We start from the raw sequence: 24,166 nt of genomic DNA, 5'->3' as shown, positions 1-24,166 counted from the left end.
TCAGAGTCCTCAAAATGTGGCATTGGTGGATCCTACAATTTGCATGCTCTCTGGTGCCCTCTGTAACACCTTGCACGTGGTACTCCCTTAGGAAATGTCTAAGAATTCTGGCATGTGCCTTCTCTGAATCGGGTGGGCTATGCTCTGCAGAATTCTGCAAGTGGAAATGCACCATGATTTTTACTCTGGGACATGATTTCACAGACGGTGCCTATTTGCCAGATTTTCAGAACGCTCATCTCATTTGTTCCCATAGGGCTGTGTTTAGCGATCACTTCTGCATCCATATCTGCCAGAACCTTCCATAGGATCAGCTCCGAGCATTGCTAAATGCCAGCAGCGTGTGCCAAGCCCCCTGGGAACAGGTCTGGGAGTGCTGGGAGGGCTGTGGAGGGAGTTGCAGGAGCTGAGAGATTTGAGGTTCATTATGTTCTGTTCAGCAGAGCCATCAGGGATATTTCTTCTTTAGACCTTTATGCTTTTCTGCCAAACACAAAAATAGTCCAGCCTTGTGCATCCATGTTGGTGAATTGCAGAGAATAACATGATGAATCTTTTAGCAGAAAACTGTTGTTGTTGTTTTTTTCCCTCAGTGTGATTTTTAAAGGTCTGTTGTCCTTTTGCACAGAATTTTATTATGTGTTAATGCAGAATTTGTTTTCCAGAGGAGCACATCTCCAAATTTATAATGAAAGGCAAGCAAAGTGGGACTTCGTGGCCTTGGCTGGACACCAAGTGATAGCTAATTTTTGTAGCAGGAAAGACGAAATAACAAGTCCCTGGATTGCAATTTTGGTTCCTCCTTCTGTTCCCAAACAAAATTGTTTGAATAACAAACTCGTATCTTGATTATTAATTAATGAAAGTTAATAACGTCTGTATTTCAAAAGTACCTTTTTTATTTTTTAGATCTTAAATATCATTCCAGGATTGGCAAGTACCTTTTAGCTGCTGACCTTGATTAAGACTCTGGTGAAATGCATTAATAGTTCATGTAACCAAATGGACTGACAGAGCAGACATATCCTGTTGTCATTTGCTATGGGTTCACATTAGCTGCCATCTAATCTTTAGCACACAGAAATAGTAAGTGCATCCATTTTGTAGCACGAAGGAGTTCAATTATGCTTGAAGTTATATAGTCTATGTTTACTTGATTAATTATTGACTCTGAAGTGATGAATGTCATTGTTACAAAGTCTGTGGACCATTTTTAAATCTCATTTGCTTCCCCAAGCAAATGAGGATCTTAATTTAATTTTTTAGGCCAGAATATAAACTTGATATGGGCTTAGAAAACCTCCCTTGTGTCTCCATCCCCTCTCTTCTCTTGTTCTTGGATGTTCAGATCCCTCACACTATGTTGCACACGCATGTACACACACGTGCCCACGAGCACACACATTGCTATCTATGCACAGAGACTTTCCTGGTTTTCTTCCTCTTCTATCTTGATGTTTTTTCATCTTTGTGGTCTCTTAATTTCTACTTTATCCCCAAAAGGCACTAACAGGTCAATTTCTTTCTCACCGTTCCAAGACACATACCATGTTTTTTTTCAAATACAAGAGGTCAGTGACTTGTAAGATGCCACATTTGTTTATGTACAAGGAAAAAGAAAAAAAGAAAAACGATTATAATGGCAAGAATCCAGAGAATTTGTTAGGGCTCGATATTAAACCTGTTGAAACATGACAAGATGTGAGCATTTGAATCAATGAAATGGTTTTGAACTTTGAAAGGAGACTCTGGAGGCAAGGCCTTAGTGACTCCAGTGTGGAGTGTTGGTATCTTGGTGGGTAGAGAGGCTTGGTAGAGAGGCCTTCAGCAACTGGACAGTCACACCAAAGAGTAGTAAGTTGTCTATTCCATTGACAACAGGTGTGAAAATCAGTACACAACACACACACACACACACACACAAATGCAAACAAAGGTGTAGATCTGCCTATAAGCAATTGACGAGTGTTCTGCAAAGCTTCCTAGATTTCACGGACCACAGCAATCCGAGAGTCTAGGCCAGGAGACAGCCTACTGCTGAGAACATCATAGAGTCAATCTCTCTCTCTAGGCTCTGGACGAAGGCTGGAGACCCGAGTTTTGATTTTGCTTTGGTTCTCCAGCCTAGGGATCCAGTGACCATGTCTGCAATTTTTACACTTTGCCCTCAGACCTAGAATTCCTCAGTGAAGCAAAAGACAAAAACGGACTTTGGGCTTCAATCAGGACCGCTCCACTTTTATCTGTCTTGGATACTGCATGTCTGTGATTTCCTTTAAAAATAAAAAAAAAAAAGAGTTCTTCCGCTAAAAGTGGGCTTGAAAACGATTGATAGACACGAACTCTACTCTCCTTCGCTGCTAAAATTCTTGGATGTATTTTTTTCACTCCAAAAAAGTGGGTTACAGAAAAAATATTAGAACTTTTCAACCTAGCTGGTGGCACCAGGACAGAAGTGACAAGAGTAATTTGTGTGAACAAGTTGTACTAGTTGCTTCCTCCTTGCTCTTCCCTTGGGGGCCGCCCCTGTAAGTGAGTAGAGAGTGAATTTGCCCAGTGTATTAGTTTTCTATTGTTACTGTCCTGAACTGCCACAAATGTAATAGCTTAAAGTAATGTAGACTTTTTTTTTTATTTTGCAATTTTGTGGGATGGAAGTGTGACATGGATCTCACAAGGGTAAAATCAAGGTGTTGGCAGGGTCACATTCATTCCTGTAGGCTCTGGGGAAGGATCTCTTCCCTTACCTTTTTCAGTTTCTAGGGGCCACCTATAGTTCTTGTTTGTGGTCTCTCTCCATCTTCAAAGACCGCAACAGCAAGTCCCGCACTTTCCATACTGCATCTCTCTGATCCTTTTCCATAGTTACATCTCTCTCTTCTGCTTCCTTCCACTTCTAACAATTCATGATTATGTTGAATTCTTTTTATCCAGAATAATTTTCCTATTTTAAGGTCATCTGATTAACAATAACAACAACAACAAAACCCTAAGGTATATATACATAGTGGAATATTATTCAGCATTAAAAGAGAATAAAATCATGGCATTTGCAGGTAAATGGATGGATGGAGTTGGAGAATATTATGCTAAGTGAAGTTAGCCAATCCCCAAAAAACAAATGCCAAATGAGGATACTGATCCAATTCGGAGACGGAACAGGGAACATGGGAGGAATGGAGGAACTTTAGATAGGGCAAAGAGAAGGGTGGAGAAGGGAGAGGGGGTAGGGGTAGGAAAGCTGGTGGAATGAGATGGATATCCTTACCCTAAGTACATGTATGAAGACACAACTGGTGTGACTCTACTTTGTGTATAACCAAAGACATGAAAATTGTGCTCTCCATGTGTACTATGAATTGAAATTCATTCTGCTGTCATGTATAACAAATTAGAATAAATAAATCAATTTTTAAAAATCCATCTGTAATCTAGAAGGAGTCTGAGAGTGCCAAAACTTGTGAGAATCGGGAAAAAAACAAGTTCACACACACACACACACACAAGTCACAGAGACATTAAGCAACCTATTTATTTTGAGTTGTGACCTTATCCCCGTGTTGTTGCTAGATAATATGTATTAGATAAGGGATCAAGAAAGCAGCCAGTGAACATGTCATGTCGGATTAACGTCACAGTTTGGATTTTCCACAAGGAGATGCAGAGATGGAGATTTCCAGGTAGGATGTTGATCAGGGAATATCCTTGGGCTTGACACCTTCAGGAAAAGGAAATTGAGAAACAGTTTGGGCAGAGACAGAAGACGGGTCCCAAAGCAGCCTTCCCAGAGGCCCAGCTGACTCCGGAGGAGACTGGAAGGTGGCATGAGGGAGGTAGACCGATATGCCTCGCGGGGTGTGGACTGCCCTGGGAAGGATGGCTGTGACCTTGAGGCAGACATTCATCTCTCTTCAGCAGAGACACTTCCTGGTGGGTGCTGTCTGTTAGTGTGCCCCAGCAGCTTGGAGAGGGATAAGTGTGATACTTCTAAGGAGGAATGTGAGTGGTGTAGGGCAAAGCCCAGGTCAAAAGATTCTAATGTAGACTGGATGTCAATGAATTAAGGGGTACTTGCCAAGATTTGGGGATGGGGAGGATCACAGAGCAGACAGAGTGCATTTAGGAAGAGATGGATTTATCCAGCCAGGCAAAGAGGTGATATTCTCATCTACCTGCATCTCAGTCCTGCAGACTCTTAGGCTCCCTTTCCATAGGGAGATGGCCCACCTGCTGATCATCTTCATCTCATTCCTGGGGATCACAGAACCAATGGTAGTAACATTGGTGGGGTAATGCCGGACAGCAGGTAGATTTATAAGAGTGAAAAAGAAACTGGACTGAGTTCTTCGTCTTTCACCTCTGGAGCCCACACACTGACAACAAAATCAATTCGACAGTATTTATGTACCTGGGTGACTGCTGCACAAAGGGACAGTTTGAAGGTATTATCCCATGATCATACATCGTTACTGGGTTCCTTTGGCATCTGCAGGAGAAAAGACCTGATCATTCAAAGTCTGTGGATTCAGGAAATAGTTCACTTCTCCCATGACCTTTGACCTCCTTGAGAATTCCAACCAGGGCTGGGAATCAAGTGCCATCTTAAGTATAGGCAGAATAAAAGGCCACCCACTCAGGGTCACCAGAAAAATCCTAACCCACAGGACCTCCCTAACCTGCTCTCTGATGCCTGAACGCCCATCGTTAGGACATAAGATTTTCTATTTCAACTCTGATCTGGATTTAAACGTAAACACTCTCCAAAAGAGTGACTATCTCTCAACGGAAGTACATTTTAACTGTTTTCATGAATGAACCTTTTAGGATATAAGCGGAAGTGTTCAAAGTACCCGAACCCTCCCTCAGTCCCCCATGGAAAGCTATTCAGCGATACTGAAAGCCTTGAAATGTCCTCACTCTTTGATCTCGTAAATCCACCCCTGTGGATAAGACCCAAGGAAACTGGTCTAAATGTTGAGAAGACTTTATACACAAGAGTGTTTATCACAGAAACCACTTGAATGTTAGACATCTGGCAGATGCTCAAGTAAATGACCCAAAGCGGGGGAAAATGCTATCATTAAAAAATCACAGTGTGGACATTCCCTGGCCTGGCAAACCCCCTGTCTCCTCAAGTTTATAACATTAGTGTTATATATATATAAAACAATAAATCCATACACATAGAATGAAGCAGAATACATGCAAACAGTAATGGTTTGCTTGGTAGCAGAACTATAGATTCTGTTAAAATTATTTTATCATATTGACACTTTCAAAATGTCTAACATTTCGAGAATGCACTTAGTTTTAAGTATGGGACTTCTTACTGGATGACTCTGGACGCCGGTGGGTGTCTCCAGGTTCTTTTTCCTGTTTGCCAGAGGCCTGGCTGGCTTTGGAGGCCAAGGTCAGCTTCATGGGGCCCCAGTCCAAAAACCCACCAGCAAAGCCCTGCTAGGATCTGTGGGTTGGACCTAGGAGGCCACCGTGGCTCAGAAACCAATCAGCATCCCAGACAGAGGGTGGGTTGGGCAATTGGACCCACCTGGACGACTACTGTGTGCATCCTCAGAACCTCCCAGCCTTTGCTCCTTCTCCTGTGAGGTAGGACGGTGGCAGTGTGACCTCAGGAACCGTATGAAGACTGAGTGAGATCATGCCCATGCAGTAATCGAGTGCGTATTGCAGTGTCCAGTACCAATATGGGCTGCCTGCTTGTCAATGCAAGGACCCCTTCTCAACCCTAAGAGGAGTTTTCCTGGCTAACCCTTGCAGGACCACAGTAATAGAAGAGCCCCAGTCAACAGTCCTGTACAGGGCAGAGGACAGTGAAGAGAAATGCAAAATCTTTTATAATAAGGATGGTGCTTCAGGGTTGTTAAAAGGATTCAATGAGATGATATTTACAGGGTATCTCATAGTGGTTGGTGCTAAAATGAATCTTTTCTCCATCATCCCTGCCCCTTTACAACTGGACATTTCAGCAGCCTGTGGGGGCGGAGGGAGGCTCCTCTCCTCATTTGTAAAGAGGAATTAATAGGGTTGTTGTGAGGATTAAGAGAAATATATATATATATCTCCTGACATTTAACTAGAACTTGGGAAATGGTAGCAGTTTCTTCTTCACTAAAATGATCTGCAAGCTGCACACCATGATGGGTACCCATCCTTACTACCTGCTTATTACGAACATAGGTAAACAGAAAGAGCAGGTACTGTATAAGAAGAGAGCATCAGAGGGAAGCCAACTGTGCCTGGGCAGCCAGCAAACCCTCTGAAGACTGGATCAGGGCCCTCTTTAGTGAATCTACTCTCTGCTCTGCTTGCCATTTGCATTTACTGTACGCATTGGTAGCTATACCTGGAAAGCCATATATATATATATATATATATAGTGTGTGTGTGTGTGTGTGTGTGTGTCTTGATCAAGCAAAGCAAGTGCAACACAAACCAGTAGTGGCACCCCTATGAGCCAGCCCTGCTGGCAGACGAAGGTCCTGCAGCTTCTAGGTGTGCAGGGCACTCTGAGTTAGCTTATGGAAGCAGCCAGCTCACAGGACTCCTCCTCTCTCCAGTAGGTCAGACTTTACAGAGTAAGAGAGAAAAGAAAATTGACCTGAAATCTGTTCCATCATCCAATCGAAAGGCGTTTTAGTTGCATTTAAAGTCAATTGTACTATCAGCTGCATTTAGAAGTCCTTTCTCTGTAGTCATGGTGCTAAATGCTCTGTAATCTCACTTAATCCTCACAAACACTCTCACAATGTTTTGTCCATTTTACACATTGGGAAACTAAGACTTCGAGGTTAAAAGAGACTTATTGAAGGTCTCAGCTAGTAAGTTGTAGAGCCAGAATGAGAATCTGGGTTGACCCTAATTTCATAAATAGCGTTTGTAACAACTATACTCCTCTGTAAATATCTACTCATACTTTTTTCTTTAAGCAAAATGCTTTCTGAATCTTAATTTTCAGGGTCTTTAGTAAAACATTTTGTGGAACATATTTTATAGATACCTCCTCCCCCCAAATCTAGCTTTCTTCCTTAACATTTTACTTATTGCAATTATACAATTGGTGCACATTGAAATTGTGCACTCAGTGCCAAGCCTGGTGGGCTTTGGTCACAGAACTCAACTGTCAGTCACGTACTGTCCTTGGAGCCAAAGCCCAGGCCTCAAGGAGCCCTGGCTACTACAGTGGCACTATTTTATGGTCTCCTGCATCCTGCCTCAGAGGCCTTTCCTGCTCTCTATTCTAATGTATGCATTTCCCCTTCCTTGCAGTTACAGGGACAAATATCCTATGCTTTCACTTTTACGAGGCTCCAGATGTTGTATTTAACTTGCAAAAATTCTAAAATACTGCAGCAGAAATGTGGTTGTGAGTCAGGGCCGTGTACGTGTGTGTGTGTGTGTGTGTGCGCTCATGTGCGCCCTTGTGTGTGTGAAAGCCAGTCTCTCGGCACCAGCTAAAAATGTGAAGCAGGCAGGCTGTGCCGGGAATTGAGGGCACCATATGCTTGCATTTCTAGGTCTTCCTAAGAGTTACATAACTGCCCCCAGAGCAGGGGGCAGGAGCAGGGCCAGCCGTGGGAGACATTTCCAGGGAGGAATGCTGAGGAAGGCCTGACCTTGAGCAGACAGGGAGTTTACCAGGCCATGGAATGTTCCCAGCCCTGGGGCTTAAACAAGAACTGTATTCAGAGGGTGACTGCTTTGTTGAGAACAAACCCTATCTGTCTTCTTGCTTTGTCTTGGGGGCTTATCAAGGTGAGCCCTTACCCTGTGTGGCACTGGGTATTGAATTCAGAGCTGGGCACGGCTGCCAGAGCAGGGCCTGGTAATCCTCCCAGCCATCTCTAATTAGCAGACTTGAGGGCCCACAGTGTCCTGAGGGCCAGGCAGAGGTGAGATAAGAGCTCTGGTCTTATCTACTCCCAGAATAAGGCTGCAGAAAGGCATCCTGGGAGGAGAGCTATGGGAGGGGACACAGCCAATCCACAAAAGCTTATCAAGGGCTCCCTCACTGGTCACCCTTGGGGGAGGGAGGTGTCTGATTGGCTTGTCCAACTGAGGCCTCTGCAGGCCTCTTATGTAGAACCCCCCCCCACACACACACATACCTCCCTCCCTGCCCCCACCTTACTTGACTAAAGCCTATTATTCCGTCAGGCCCCAGTTCAGAAATCTGAGACTTAAAGTAGTGTTTTCAAACTGTGGATCATGGCCTGTTAGTAGCTTGTGTAATTAACTTTGTGGGTCACATTTGTCATTAAAAAAAAAAAAAAAAAACTACAGTGAGAAATAGGACGATAGAGTGCTTATGTGAGCACACTGGACATCATGAAGTTAAGCAGGTAGGCATTGCTTCTGTTAGATGTATTCTGGATGGCCATATAAAAAAAGTGATTCTGAGTGGTGGTTTGTGATCAGAATATTTGACAGTCTTTGGTTTAGAGATGATGTCTATCAATATCCTTCTCACCCCAAGTATCAGAAACTCTGGCTCCGTGTAGGTTAGACAAAGTGGACAACTATTATCTCACTGAAAAGGAAAAGTCCAGAGGTTGGGCAGCCCTGAGGGTCATTGATACAGTGTCTCAATCATGCCACTGAGTATTTGGAGCCTTCCTGATGGGTTTTATTCTCAGGCTAAAAGCAAGGTGGCTGCAGAAGCTCCTGGTCACAGCCCAAGAACACCTGAGGGGAGAAACACTAGGTCTTCCTGTGCCTCTAGGAAGCCCTCTGATGGACTTCTCTCTCAGTGGAGAACAGGTCATAACTGCTCCTATAGCCAGCCCTGGCAAAGTGTATGGAGTTCCACAAATGGGTGGCATCAGGCAGGTGACTTCCCTGCTCTGGCAATGGGAGGGAAGGGTGGATTCTGGGTCAGAAGGGTTCTGCCCAAGGTCAAATGACAGAATGGAGAGATGCTTGCCAGGTCTAAAGCTGACTAGTACCTAGAATACACCAGGAACACCTCCAAATAGGAAAAAGACATCAATCCCAATGACAAATCGGGTAGAAGATATGAAAGAGCAATGAATAGAAAGGTTAACTCTAAATTCTAACAAATGGCTGGGTGCAATGGTACCTCCCAGTGATTTAAGAGGTTCAGGCAGAAGGATTACAAGTTCTAGGCCAGTCTAGGCAGGTTAGGAAGACCCTGTGTCAAAATAAAAATAAAAAAAGATCTGGAGATATAGCTTAGTCTCTGTAGAGAGTCTCTGGGTTCATTCCCTAATACTGCAAAAAAAAAAAAAATCTAGCAAACATATGGCACAATACTCAAATCATTGTAAATCACCAAAGAAATATGAGTTTCAGTGGAAATGTACATCCACCAGGCTGAGAACAGCTAGAAAGCTGGATACTTCTGGTGTTTGGCAGGAGGAGGGGGCTTGGGAACCCTCACGCAGGGTGGGAGGCGTGTGCACTGGTGCAGCCTTGCTGAAGGGCAGTCTAGTCCTTTGGGTCAGATTATGTAAATGCATGTACCATGTGACCCACCATTCTGCCTCCAGGGAAGTTCCCACGGAGCCACAAGGAGCCATGTGTGAGGGTGTTCACTCTGCTTTACTGGCACTGGAGGGGAGCAGCACACCACCTGGGTGGCCCTTACTTAGAAGAGGTCAAATGTGGTGGATGCACTCAATAAAGAGTACTCAGCAATTAGAAGCAGTGGATTAGGAGTGCCCAGAGCAACCCGGATGGATCTCAAGGACAAGATGTTTCACAAGAAAAGTGGCAGAGGTGGAGAAAGAATCTGCTTGATGGTTATGAGTTTCCTAAAGGTCATTTTTCTGTTGAAGATGCATACTGCAGGGTTATGGGTGAAAGGACGTGTGGGATAGATCTTAAAATACTCAAAAGAAAGCATGGGGGATGGAAGGCAGTAAAGAGAGGGCACAAAACTGACACAATGTTGGCCACTGTTCAAGTTAGGTGATGGCTACGTGCAGGTTTGCTGCATTATCATCTCTACTTTTGTGTCCCTTAGAGATTGTTCATGTTAAAAGTTAAAAAGCATGTGTACAAGCATGGAAGCGCATGCGTGCGCGTGCACGCACACAATTCCCAGGTTGCAAAAATACACTGAAATTAAAAGATGAACACTAAAATGGTTACCTATGGGCAGAACAAAGTAATGGGGGTTGGGCATGATTGAGAAAAGGGAAAAGGAAATAGAGATAAGATTTGGGGGTCCATCAGGAGGGCCCAGAAAAAGCAAGATACCCCCACTGGAGCACAAGAAGGTCTGCCCAGTACCCACTTTTAATTTCTCAAGCCTCCTCCAGTGAGTTTTAAATACCGGGGCGTTTTCTTATTTGGGCACTTACCACACATCTTCTTAAGCCCTGATCATTGCACCATCTTCTGGACTGTGAGTAGCAGGGACTGAGACTTTGTGTTGTGTTTGCTCAACACAAGGCGAAGGCAGAGCCAGACTCTGTCCCCAGATGGTGGTGCACAGTCCTTCACACTGGTTAGACCCTGTAAAATCTGTTTCGTGAAAAAACAATAGCCAATATTTGTTGAGTATTTTTTCATGGAGAAAATATTTTCAAATGGAGAAAGCCCCATTTGACCAACAAGGAAATGGAGGCTCAGAGAGGTCAAGAAATTTGCTTAAGCAGGTGCCATGGTGCGTGCCTGTCATCACAGTGGCTCAGGAGGCTGAGGCAGGAGGATCACAAGTTGAAAGCCAGCCTCAGGAACTTATTGAGGCCTTAAGAAACTTAGAGAGACCCTGTCTCTAAATCAAATATTTTAAAAGGGCCGGGGGGGATGTGGCTCAGTGGTTAAGCATCCCTGGGTTCAACCCCTGATTTAAAAAAAAAAAAAAAATTGCTTAAAGTCACTCAGCTGAAGTGTGGCAGAGCCAGGATCCATCAGACAAGACAGCGTTTGAACTAGTATTCTCAGTCATTGAATCATACTTTCTTGAGGGAGGAATGAAGACCCATAGTGTCCAGGGAGAGGCCTACACACCTGGAGCATTCTGGGAGCACCACTGGACACTACCAATCCCCAAAATTAAATGTAGTGATATCGTCTCCAGGAACTGTGTGGTTGAGAAGGGAATGGAGTGATCAGAGAGGGAACAGAGGGGTCAAGGTTGATTTGAAACAAATGGGGGAGGTCCACAGAGATTGTGGTTGAACCCGAGGATCTTTTCCCCTAAATTGTAATGGGATCTGTCCCTCCCCCATGAGGCTGTCTCTTCCTATCTATCTAATACTTTGCGGGGAGGTACTAGGGATTGGATCCAGAGGTGCTTTACAACTGAGCTGCATCCTGACCCTTTTTATTTTTTATTTTGAGACAGAATCCCTCTTTTTTTAATATTTATTTTTTAGTTGTAGGTGGACACAATATCTTGATTGTGTGTTGCTGAGGATCGAACCCAGTGCCTCATGCGTACTAGGCGTGCACTCTACTACTGAGCCACAACCCCAGCCCCTTGAGACAGGGTCTCTCTCTAAGTAGCTGAGACTGGCCTTAAACTTGCCATCCTCCTGCCTCAGACTTCCAAGTGGCTTATTGTTCTTTGTATATATACATGACAGTAGAATTTATTTTGATATTTATTTGGAGTATAATTCATCCTAATTAGGATCCGATTCTTGCGACTGTACACGAAGTTTCACTGGTGGTGTATAATATATGAACACGGGAGAGTTATGTCCAATTCCTTCCTCGGTCTTTCCTGTTCCCAGCCCCCCTCCCTGCCTTCATTCCCTTTTGTCTGATCCGATGAACTTGTATTCTCCCCCCTCTCAATCACTTCATTATTGAGTGTTAGCATCTGCATATCAGATCCATCTACAGAGTTCTTCACCAGTGGTTCTCAACTAGGGGTGATTTTGCCCTCCAGCAGCCATTTAGAAATGCCTGGAGATCCTTTTCTGTAGCACAGCCTGGAGGAGAAGGATGGCTAATGGCACCTAGCAGGTGAAGGCCAGGGATACTGATGAACATGCTACCGTAAACACAAGGACCACCCTCAACAAAGAACTATCTGACCCAAAGGGTTTACAGCACCAAGGTTGAGAAACCCACTCTACAGCTACTCGTGATTCTTAACCTGCAAGGCACTTCTTGCTTCCTATGCTTCTATAGTCCTCCTCGCTCAGCTTCCAGAAGCTCTAAGTACAAGGACTTGGCACCCACAGGGTATGGTGGAGAGTGGCCCGAGTGCTGGCTGGGGCTTGGAGCCTCAGGGAATGGCCTTTCCTTTGATAGTTCATTACGGTGCAGGGCCCTTGCGCCACTCTGCCATTGTGACACTGAGTCCAGGGGTGTGCTGGTTAATGTTCAACCCCTAGCTCCCCTAGGAAAAGAAGTCCTGGTGCGTGGCATTTGATGATTTCCATGGTGTGACTATTCCAGCCTTGGTCAACTTTGTGTTAACAGGGGGAAGTTAGCAGGCTTGCTGCATTCCCAAACCCTGAACAGATGAGCCGTTCCTGCACACCACTGCTCACTCCCCACCTTCAACTCTTCCACGTTCTCTCTGAAGCCACAGGGTCGCTTTACCTAGGGAATCGGAGGCTTAACCCAGTAAGTTTATTTTTCACCCACACGCTAGTCCAACATGGGCATTGTGATAGGGTGGCTGTCCACAGGGCCCTTCTCCAAGCAGCAGTGCAGGACCCAGGGCCTTTCTCCAGGGCAGTGATCAGTGTACAACAGAATCACCCGGAGGGCTTAACCCAACCGCAGAGTTTCTGATTCAGTAGGACTGGAGTGGGGCCTGAGAATGTCCATTTTTCTAGCAAGCTCCCAGCTGTTGCTTATATTGCTGGACTGGGCTCGCACTTTGCTCTGAGGCCATGGTTCTTAACCTCGGCTGCACGTCAGAGTCACCTGGAGAGTTTTAATAGATCTCCATGCCCGGGTTCCACTCCCAGAGATTCAGGCTTCATTGGTCTTGAATGCAGCTTGGGCATGGAGAGGTTTGAAGTTCCCCACGGGATGCTAGTGTGCAGCCACGGAGGCCTTCGCTCTGCCTTCCGCCATTCGGCTGGCAGACGTAGCAGGAGAATGATCTGCTCTGCAAGGATTTAGGGGTCAGCCCTGGAAGTGATGCATATATCAGGTCAGCGTGCATTCCACTGCCCAGAGCGGTCAGGTGAGCGTGCCTCCCATAAGGGATGTTGGAAAAATGGGGCCAAGAAGAAAAGGCACAGGGCTTCTTCAAGAACCAGGGAGCTCCGGCCCTCACTGCTACTTTTGGAGGAGCATACCTAGATGCAGGGCCTAGTGTGTGGACCCACACGTCTGTGAGCCCACATTTATGTGTGTGAGATGCTGTGTTGGGTCTCAGCTTTAGGGTGAAATGTCGAGGTCAAAACTGCCAACCACAACGTGGGGGGCTTTTATATCCCCCTAGAGCACAGCCCTTGGTGTGGTGGAAAGACCCTAGGCTTATAAATCTGTGCTGAAACACTTCCTCCCTCACTCAGTAAAAGTTACTAAACTCTCTGAGTTTCCCTCTGCACAGGGCAATACCGTCCAGCTCTGTCTGCTTCATAGGATCAAATAAACAAAGTGCCAAAGACAGTGCGGCAGGCGGTAGTTCGCGTAGTGAATGTTGGTCCTCCTTTCCTTAGGAAACCCTGCCTGCTGGCCCCAGGGACGATGGGGACTAGAACAGGTGGCCTGCAGGAACTCTGGGCTTCTCTCCTGGCACAGCCATATGGGATGAAGAGCCGGCTTGGAGCACGTTGGCCGTCTGCTTTCTTGAGCTTCATTGGCCTTGAAGGCATCTTGGGCGTGGAGAACACACAGGGAAGACCAGTAAAGGGGGAAAGTACATCTCTGGTACAAATTAGCTGGCATTAGCGTCTTATATGCCTGTCATTTTAGGAAGAATGTAAGAGCTTGCAACTAGTTTCAAATGGAGCAATTATTCAAACTACAAAAGGATTCTTCACATTACTGAACAACGTCTTTAAACAGCTCTGCTTTCCTACGCACAAATTAACTGTACTGAGTCAGAACCTTGGATGAGGGAAGGGAAGGGAAAGGAAGAGAAGAAGAGGGAAGAGCAGGGAGCCGATAGGAAGGGACCCTGCTGTTTATAGACGGCAGGGTCCGGGAAAGACAGTGTTAAGAACTCTAAGTCCTGGAAAGCAATCATTAACGCAGAGGGGCGTTTCTGCAGCCGGTGGGACGTGAGGGACCTGCCACCCTTCAGCTGGAAGCCCTGTCCCGAGGGGGCCACAGCCTGGGAAGCAGGTGGCCCTTAGCCCAATGGGAGAGGCAGGCCCAGCCTGCCCGGGATTAGCGCCACCGCCCTTTTGCTTTCCCATTGCACAAGTCGCAGCTTGATCACCCGGCAGCTCCTGGGGGCAAATTCATTTGAGTAACTGTTCAGCAACGTGGGTTTAATTTCCAAGAAAGTTTCCATGATCTTATGTTGGAACACCAATTCTAACCTTCCCTGTTCTTTGTACTTGCATAAAAACGCTGCCCTTCCCAGGTTCTTGGCCCTTGCTGTAGCTCTTTACACCGCAATCCACTTCCCTAGCAGGCACAGGTGCCAGGTACAAAGCGTTAGGATCCTGGACTCCACATCTGACTGGGTTGGAGGCGGACTTGCCCACCTCTGCCATTTATGAGTGGTGGGACTTCTGCCAAGTTACTTCGCCTCTCTGAGCCTCAGTTTTCTCATTTGTAAAATGGTTATAATGCAAGACATTGCTTGGCACGTGACAATCACTGTAAAGTAGGTAGTTCCATTACGTGGGAAATCAAACTCCCCGCCTGGGTTTATCTTCAGGGGAGTCCTGGAGTACAGTCGCAGTGGAGATGTGTGTGGGGGTGGGGAAATGTTTCCTGAAACTTTACAGAGGATTGGGCACTGTGCCAAGCCCTTTCCACATTTTATTTCATTTAAACTCCACGGCAGCCTCATGAGGGAGGCTGTGGCCCTCTCCAATTTGTAGACAGAGAGGCTTTGGAGAGGTAAGCGATGCGCCCACGTTGCCCACCTGAAAATCTGGGTGAGGCTTCCGGAACCACAGTGGAGACCACTCTCAACGCCTGCCCAGCGAGTTTGCCTCAGAGGTGGCACAGAGTCATGGTGGGACATGTCACCTGTGGGCCCGTGGGTCTCAATCTTGCCTTCACCTCTGACCACATGGTGCATGGACAAAGCTCTTTGGCCCTTGGCCCTTCTCTTTGAGTACAGAGCTTGGGCCACTGTCTTAATGAGGTGTTTTCTGTGTGAGGCCCTGACCTGGGCATTAGGGAAAAAAAGGAAATGAACAGTCAGGTTCTCGGACCTCACAGACCCTCTAGGTTAGAGGGGGGAAAGGCTGTTAACGATTTCAAAGCTGAGGGAGAGTCAGAATTGGGTGTCGGGGACTCGTCAGCACTCTTCATAGCGGATTCCACATTAGCTGGGAATAAGGAGGGTTTTCCTGTGAGATCACTTGAGGCCCAGGACAAGGATTAAAAAGCTCTAGAGCCCAGGCAAGTCCAGGGATGAGGGTCCTCTGGGTGTCCCCATGTCTCTTTTTACTGAAGACCTTTGTTTGCCATGGTCCCCACTCAACGCCATCACAGCCAGTTCCATGCATGATTCATTCGTAAACTCTCTGTCTTGAAACTTCAGCCTGGAGAGAGGAGGAGAGGCCCTAACTAACAGACTGGTTGGTGGCAAGCCTGGGCACGGATTTCCCTTGGGTGAAGTGTCAGCTCTGAGCCAAGAAACAGACTCCAGGTGAGAGGACAATCAATGTTAAAATTATGGCTGCTTGAGCAACATCCAAAAAAGAAAAAAGAAAAAAAAATTCTGGGAATGAACATTCATTCACTCAGCAAACACTGAATGTGCTTGACGTTGGGGAGGGTACAATCTGGTCTGTGATATTATAGAACTCACCGTCCATTTGGGAGCAGAAACAGGGGTGCAGTGCCACCGCAAGTTATTCAAACACTAGGGCCCACTGAGTGTTTCCCCAAGAGGAAAAGACCTAAATGCTATCCAGAAGGTGAGTGGGAGCTGGGCACGGTGGCACACACCTGGAATCCCAGTGACTCCGGAGGCTGAGCCAGGAGGATCACAAGTTCAAGGCCAGCCTGGGCAACTGAGTGAGACCCTGTCTCAGAATAAAAAATGAGAAGGGCTGGGGGTGCAGCTCAGTGGTCAAGTACCTCTGAGTTCAATCCTAGTATTAAAATAAAAATAGTAACAACCACAAAAAAAAAAAATCTTCCCAAACATCCCTCAAAAAAAATAGTAGATTAGTGAAAATTTGTATTATTATTATTATTTTTTTTTTGGTCAAATAGAAAAGGGCAGAAAAAAAGGACATCTGGGGCCTGGGGTGGGGACAAGCCTGAGAAGACCAGACACAGAGTGGCGCGTCTCCGCAGCTGAGTCCCTGCAGTGCAAGACGACCTGAAGTTAGACCTAATTACCAATTACTTGGTCTCCAGCCTCCTCATCTCGAGGTCTCTAAGGGTCCTTACGTTGGTCTGGACCATGGCTCATTAAGGAGGCCTTGCCTGCAAGCCTAGAGGTGTCCCAGATGAAGGGACAGTCCTGCCCTTCCAGGTCATGCCACCGGAGTAGCAGCAGCAGCAGTGTGTGGGGGTCACCCTCCTTCCTCCCCTTCCTCCCGTCAGAGCATCACAGAAGCCTAAGGAATGAATTAAACTTTTCAGAAGAAAAATATACGATGATCTTCTGGAGGAGGATGATCACTGCTTGGTGCCCGAGGTGAGAGTACTCCTTGTCGTACTCGCTCCTTGCTCAAAGGGGACAAATTGGCGATGACCGCCAGCAGAAGTGCTCGGCAGTTACCAGTCCTCCGAGGGACTAGAGACAGCCCGAGGGGCCTTACAGGACCCCTAAAAGCAGGTGTTTTCTGCTGCGACCCTGAAGCAACTGATCCCCTTCACCTTTTTACCAGGGCCTCTGGCACATGACCACTTCTTGAAATGGTTCTGCTGGTGCCAACTTCAGAACGAGTCTGATGGACAGAAGCACCGGATGAGCACCCAGGCCGAGTCTGGGGCACTGGAGGCTGCGGTGGTCTTCAGAGAGCCAGCGGGAAGGCCTGAGGGGCCCGCACATGAAGGCCCAAGTTGAGGCTCATTACGCCGTGCGTCTGCAAGTCCCTCAGCTGAAGAGTTTCCTGTCAAGGGGCCAGAAGCCCAGACAGCAGGTGGAGTCACAGCACAGCACCCGAAAAAATGGGCCAGGGAGCCTCACCTACTCCAAATAAGCCTGGGCACAGGGTTTCCTCTTAACCCTGCTTCTCAAACCTGAATGGGAACCAGGCAGCACCTGGAGAGCACATTCAACACACTGCTGATTGGCCTCCGTGCGTGTGGCTGGCCTTCCTAACAAGCCCCAGGGGAAGCTGCCGGCCTGGGGACCCACACAGAGAACCGCAGATGATCCCACATACACATACACACACACACCCAAGAAGTGACACGGACACAAGACAAAGTCCATTATAATAGCCATCTTTATTTGTAAAAATCCAGATATAAAATGTATTCTTTCAGTCTTTCCAGGTTTTCCTTTTTTACAAAAACAAAAAGGCACGTAAAAACCTTCCCCCGATGTCATTCTGTAGATGGATGTTTTTCAGGCAGCCCTCCCCCCACCCCCCAGTATAGCTACATGCTTCATTCCAGGACGTCTGGCTTCCCCCACATGCTTCGGTGCTTTCCTACCAGGGTAGAGTTCCGAGTTCCAAGACTGAAGTACACAGAGAGGGGGTGGGTGATGGATGCAGAGTGTGTGGCATGATGCTCCACGGCGTGCAGGACAGGGGACTAATAGTAGGTTTCCTTCTCCACCCAGCCTGCGACAGAGAAAAAGATACTAAAGTGAGTCCTCGCTCCAGCATTCCAAGAGAAATCCCATGAGAATCGACCCGAGGACATCGGAGGTAGGGTGAGGTTACAACCCCAATTCAACACGGGACCTCAACTGAATGTATGTGTGTGTGGTATCTACATATTTATTTATTGCAATTCTTGGGATTGAACCCAGGGTACTTTGCCACTAAGCTACATCCCTAGACCTTTTTAAATTTGGGGACAGATTGTCCCTAAGTTGCTGAGACTGGCCTTGAGTTTGATCCTCCTGCCTCAGCCTCCCTGGCAGCTGGGATTACACGTAGGCACCACGATGCCTGGCTAAGTGTACTTACTGAATTCTTGAGGAATACAGTCATCTGGAAAGGCTGTCTGGGTTTCTGGCAAGTATTCCCTACATTATATTTTTAAAAATCTAAAAAGCAATCTGTTCTCAAAGCCGAAGGAGATGGAGGGAATGAAGATGTGACTGCATTCAGCTCAGTGTACTGGGGTAAAGGCCTCAGCCATCAGGATGAAACTCAGAGACCCACCCCAAGGACAGCACCCTCCCCTTCCAACCAAAGTGAAAATGCCCCAATTACCGCCAGGGCGTCGCCGGATGATGAGCTTCCTGACTTCATCATACACGAAGATGAGGAGGGAGTAGGGGAAGGCACAGAACCACCAGGTAGGCCTGGAAGTAGAACCAGGTTCCAGTTAGATACACACACAAACAAGGTCAACTCAAAGGAACGGAGACCACACGCCACCACTGTGACAAGGCAGCCATCCGCGAAGAACGGTCACGGGTAAGCCCTGAGTCATCACAGAGCAAATGAGACTCCTCAGGAGCAGATTACCGCTGCATGTGCCCAGGGCCCGGAGACGCAGCAGCCGGCCCGCGGGCTTCCTAAAGGAAGCCTCGACCGTCTTCCGTTTCCTTTCCAGAAGAACTGGTTTACCAGGCAAGTCAAGTACACTTTCTGTTAACAACCTGGAGCAACTGGACATTTTCTTCCTTCTTTTGCTATCTAAAGAGCTTAAGAGGGTTTTGAACACATTTGTCTCAAGTCTTGACATCTGAAGGCAAAGAACTGCCATTGTGGATCAAAACCCGTTTATTCATCCCCTAAACTCGGTCTCTGACGATGAGATTTGGGACAGCCAGCTGTGTGTTCTGAGTCCTAGACCTAAAAAAAGCTGAGCTCTAACAGATGACAAAGGCCTTCAAGGGCCCTGGAGGCTGCTGCCACCTGGTCCCCAGGCTGGAGACAGGCTCCGGGCAGCCTCCACTTGCTCTCTTGACGACCAGCTCCCATGTGGGGAAGGCTGGCTCTGGAGGACCCTTGGAAGTCACCTCCTGTGTGTCTTCCACAGCAGGGAACAGGTGATCACACTTGACTCCACAACCAGAGGAACCAAACCACCTTCCACAATTGGACAGAGCCCGTCAAGAACAAGTTCTTGAGGCTGGGGTTGTGGCTCGGTGGCAGAGCGCTTGCCTAACGTGTGTGAGGCAGTGGGTTCGATCCTCAGCGCCACATAGAAATAAATAAAGGTCCACCAACAACTAATAAGAAAATGTTTCAAAAAAAAGAACAAGTTGTCTAGTGGTCACAAAGGGTTGAAGGAGCCCAGAAAATGGCAATGTCCTGAGGCATGACTATCTTTTAGTGTGATTTTCCATTCCAGCCTTTTAGAGAGCCTGGTGACCTTTTCTGGCCTTCTCCTGATAAAAACTGGCTCAAGCTGACAGAATTCAACTGAGACATGTCTTGCCTCTCTGTGCACCAACTCGGTTCAGGGCATCGGGGAAACAGAGACAAAAAGGACACTACGGGGGCCATGCCTTCAAGATTATTATCTACTGGGAAACAGAAATGACAAGTAATGCCAAAGAAGAGATGCCACTGTCCAGGAGAAAGAGGACAAGATCACTCAGAGACAAGCTCCAAGGAAATCAGCCCATCAGGATGGATGGGGAACAGAAGGGAGGGACCTTACCAAACCCACAGGCGGAGGACAGGGGAACACTGAACTCACCTCCCATAGGCTTGCAGGGGTGCAAGGTAAGGCTAAAGAACAGTTTGGGATGGTAAGATAGACCCCCGGATGCCAGTCTCACCTCGCACCACAGACAGATGCCTGCACATACACAACAGTGAATGAAGCCCGTGGTTTTGACGAGTGTAAGGATGAGACTGGTGAATGGTAGTGCCGGCAATAGGCCAGCTCAGAGAGGGTCCGGTTGAATCTGAGCAAAGACCGGGGAAGTGGGAATTCCTAGACACTGATGCTTTAAACCAAAAGCTTTCTCAAAGGCTCTTCTGGGTGCCCCATTCTGCGGCTTAACATATTCTAATCAAGTCATAGCTACTTCACCTTAACCGGTTACGAAACATCACCGAACACACTCAGTTTCAAACAGCTACCGGAGATGATGGTAAACACTGAATGTGAAAATTTAAGTTTAAACAGAAGTGCAAAAATCATTCACTGTGTTTTAAGGCCAGCCTGGTTCTGACCAAAGACATGGAGTCAGGCTGATGGCTCTCATCAGATCTACTATGATAGATCGTAAACTTAAAAGGGGCCTCAGATCTCCTTCTTCATCCATCTTCTTTCGGAAGCAGAGCCCTCAAAAGGAGGAGGGCTCATGAGGAAGGACACAGCGACTAGGGTCAGCAAATCAGGATTTGAGCCTGGGTCCCTAAACTCCAGAACAGCTCTGGGTGGTCTCCAAAGACAGCTGGACTATAGTTGTAAGGGACCTGAGGGCCTAACAGTTAGCTATTGAGCAACTGCAAGGAACCCGAGCCTGCCTATTCTCACGCTGGGCCAAATCCCGGGCACCAGCTGCAGCCATGCAAGTCTGGATTTGCTAGCCCGATTTACTGCTCCGTCAAGCTTTCCTAACTCTTCAATCCATAGGAATTCTCATACACACCACCCAAAAATTCTCAAGAGGTGCCACGCACATCACACATGCTATTTCTACACTTTTTGGAATGTGGGAGGCTCTACTTACTTGAGGGGATACATCCTAAGGGCGACACCCATTCCAGGGCAGTAGGAAAGGAAAGCAGCGAGGGCTGTCTCTTCAAAGAGGCCAAATATTAAGATCTTGTTCCTGAAATTCAAGGGGAGAAAAAGAAAAGCTTAATAAAAGATGTGAACAAAAAGGTTCACCTTCAATGCTGCGCACTGAATGGCAGATCCATGTCTACCTACGTAATTAGCACACAGAGGCCAAATGAGAACAACTGGAAAATTCCATTTTGCTTCTTAAATTTGCTCCCAAGGCTAGAGATTCCAGAAATTTGGCCCATTATGTGCCAAACACTGGACTTTTTGCAGAGGGCTGAATGAAAAGCCGCCAGAGCCCGTGATGTGCCCTTTGCTACTCACTTCATCCCCTGCTGGAACACAGAATTCCTCCGGGTCTTACAGATGACCAAGTCGGCCCACTGCACCACCACGATACTGACGAAGAAGGCTGTGTGGCAGGTGAACTCCACGATTTTCCTCTGCTCATAGGTCTGAAACGCAAGGGCAGAAGCGTAAGCCTCGGCGCTCCAACAACACGGCTGGTGGCAGTGTGGCCACAGTCCTTCAGGGCTCGAGGAGCTACCGTGCTACCAGGCTGGTCAGGTAAGCGGCCCGCACTCACTCACCCACTGCTGCCCGTAGCTGTCTTCCACATCATTGATCCAGCGGTCATCCCAGTCCACGCGGATGCCCAGCAGGTGAATCGGGAGGAAGCCATTCTCGGCCAGAATCACAAAGTAAGTGAAGAAGCCCCCCAGGGCCTGGATCATACCTGGAGTTGGGAAAACCACCTTTAAACGAGAAGTTCATCTCCGCAGCCTTCATCTGATCGTGGTGGCTGCCCGAGGAAGCACAAAGGGAGGTCCTCATGGCTCATCAAGGCACAGGAGAGATGCCTGGTCACTTGTGGGCCCCGGGAGTGATGGACTTGAGGACCGCAGGGTGCACTGACCTAAATAAAGGCCTCTCTGCTTTTAGAGTCTCTTTTTAGAGTCTAAAAAATTGATTGATGGGCCTTGCTCTTAAAACAGCCACTTCCCTTACTTGATCATCTTCTTGTACATGGGCAATGACTCCAAGGGGAAACCTACTTCCCCCTTTTCAATCTGAAAAGCAATGCCTTCTTTTCCACCTCACACCCCGAGTCCCTCAGGAGAGGACTCATGCTATGCATCCAGAGACCTGGCCGTCTTCCTCTCAAAATCAAGTTGTCCTGGAGCTCGACATGGGCTGCTGTCCAATTACTCTACTGCCAGCCACTGTCTAATGAGTTTTTGTCATAATTTGCATAAGGTGCTAATCTGTTCTTTACTTCACCTTAGCTTTCACAGCAAGGCCACCCATTAATCTAGAATAAGATGCTCAGGGTATCTTCAACAGGTTCCCCTGAAGGAAGCCAAACAAAGGATTTAGAAATGAAAGGGCATGCCACCTAGACCACTTGTCAGTTGGTCACACTGTTAAACCCATACATTTCTAAAGTTCTTCACCCTCTATCCAAATGAGTGACAGTTAAGTGTGCATCCCCAGGGAAGGTGACCTTGAGTCAATGAGACGCACAGTTCCTTAGCAGAACCTGGTGTTCTGCAGGGCTCAGTGAGGAAGCACCTCCTTGGTTCTCAGGCAAAGTCAAGCCCCCAAAACAGGGTGCTCAGGCTAAAGAATCATAGTCTCTACAAAAGTCAGCGGGCAGGCAGCCAGAGATTTCTATTTCTCTCCACATGGAAGAAAACTCCAGTCTAAACCCTATATTATGTGGCTCATACTGGATCTGAAGTCTCAGAAATCCGTCCTGATCTGAGGCAGACATGCCACCACACATCCTTTCAATGTGCCAGCTTCCTGCTCAGTGCTGTGGCTCACCAATCTGTCCGTAGGCCATGCTAATCAGCCGCTCATTCACAAGTTTGTCAGTTTTGGGATTTCTGGGCTGTCTCTTCATGATGTCACTCTCAGCTTGCTCATATGCCAGGGAGATGGCAGGAACCTGCAGGAGGGGAGAAAGGACTCACAGTCACAAAAAACAGGGAAGATGTATTATGAGCCTCTTGTTACAAAATTCTTACTCTCCCTTTTAAAAAATCTTATTTATTATTTATTTATTTTTGGTACCAGGGATTGAACTCGGGGCACTTGACTACTGAGCCACATTCCCATCCCTATTTTGTATTTGACTTTAGAGACAGGGTCTTACTGAGTTGTTTAGCACCTTGTCATTGCTGAGGCTGGCTTTGAACTTGCGATCCTCCTGCCTCAGCCTCCTGAGCCATTGGGATGACAGGTGTGCAAAAAAAATTTTTTTTAATCTCATGAAATAATATTATAGATCACGTTTTTGTTTTTTTTTTTTTTTTAAAAAAAAAAAAAAGACCAAACCACATAAAAGGGAAGATTCCTATCTGATAAGTGAGTGTAGACTGGAAAATGCTCATACTCATTCTTTGATGCTGAGATTGGGACACACACTGGCTACTCTGCTCCTAAGAACTCTTTTCCTAACACCAGCCTTGTGGGTCCCAGTAACAAGGAGTGAATGCTCCTGCTGGTGTTGGAGGAGACGTTATTACTACCTGATGAGTGGCTGCGACATTCACTTACCATGTCAGTGCCCAAGTCAATGCAGAGGATGGTGACGGTCCCCAGTGGGAGTGGAATGTTTGCAATAATAAATATCAGGAAGGGGGTGATTTCCGGAATGTTACTGGTTAGGGTATAAGCAATGGATTTCTTCAAGTTGTCAAAGATCAGACGACCTAGGAAAGCAAGACTTTTACTGTCTGGTGTAATGAAGAGACAGGCAGACTAGAAACTGAACATACCCACCAAGTGCAGACACGGATGCCAACTGCAGTATCTGGATGGTGAATGTCCTCAAGCACGACACTCACCTTCCTCTACTCCAGTCACAATTGAGGCAAAGTTGTCATCCAAAAGAATCATGTCGGCAGCCTGCTTAGACACATCTGAACCGGCGATCCCCATAGCAACCCCAATGTCTGCTTTCTTCAGAGCTGGAGAGTCATTAACGCCATCACCAGTGACAGCCACGATAGCCCCCTGCCCAGAACAAGAAGGGAGATGGGTTAATAAAACTTACCAGTTCCAGGGATGGAATGAGGGTGATGCATGCAGCACGATTACAGCCACTGCTCCCCTCCCGCTGAGACTAGACAGACCACGTGATGGAAGGGAGAAATGGCCATAAACTATTCTCCCCGTGTTAACTAGGGCTACCGAGGAATGGCTTTGGTGAATGGAACTCTCGGAAGTCTCATTCCTATTG

General features: G+C 47.0%; 1 protein-coding gene and 1 long non-coding RNA gene across 2 annotated transcripts in view; one reads left to right on the top strand and one right to left on the bottom strand.

Annotated features, from left to right (window-relative positions):
• Positions 1-12,386: 12,386 nt before the first annotated feature.
• LOC144368278 (uncharacterized) lies at positions 12,387-14,494 on the top strand. The gene is made up of 2 exons (XR_013428083.1): positions 12,387-12,567; positions 13,620-14,494. It is a non-coding gene; the product is annotated as an uncharacterized LOC144368278 (long non-coding RNA).
• A 2,983-nt stretch (positions 14,495-17,477) lies between these two features.
• Positions 17,478-24,166, bottom strand: part of Atp1a1 (ATPase Na+/K+ transporting subunit alpha 1) — a 29,266-nt gene continuing 22,577 nt past the window's right edge. Inside the window, exons 16-23 of the mRNA XM_005334918.4 lie at positions 23,772-23,940; positions 23,482-23,636; positions 22,747-22,870; positions 21,510-21,655; positions 21,244-21,374; positions 20,864-20,965; positions 18,438-18,529; positions 17,478-17,837 (exon numbers count right to left, since the gene is read on the bottom strand). Of these exons, the coding sequence (XP_005334975.1) occupies positions 17,809-17,837; positions 18,438-18,529; positions 20,864-20,965; positions 21,244-21,374; positions 21,510-21,655; positions 22,747-22,870; positions 23,482-23,636; positions 23,772-23,940 (948 nt within the window). The 3' untranslated portion in view covers positions 17,478-17,808. The remainder of the gene's footprint in view (positions 17,838-18,437; positions 18,530-20,863; positions 20,966-21,243; positions 21,375-21,509; positions 21,656-22,746; positions 22,871-23,481; positions 23,637-23,771; positions 23,941-24,166) is intronic.

Source organism: Ictidomys tridecemlineatus, chromosome 11 (assembly GCF_052094955.1).
Source record: "Ictidomys tridecemlineatus isolate mIctTri1 chromosome 11, mIctTri1.hap1, whole genome shotgun sequence".
Lineage (NCBI taxonomy): Eukaryota > Metazoa > Chordata > Mammalia > Rodentia > Sciuridae > Ictidomys > Ictidomys tridecemlineatus.
This window is presented reverse-complemented; position numbering and strand designations above follow the sequence as displayed.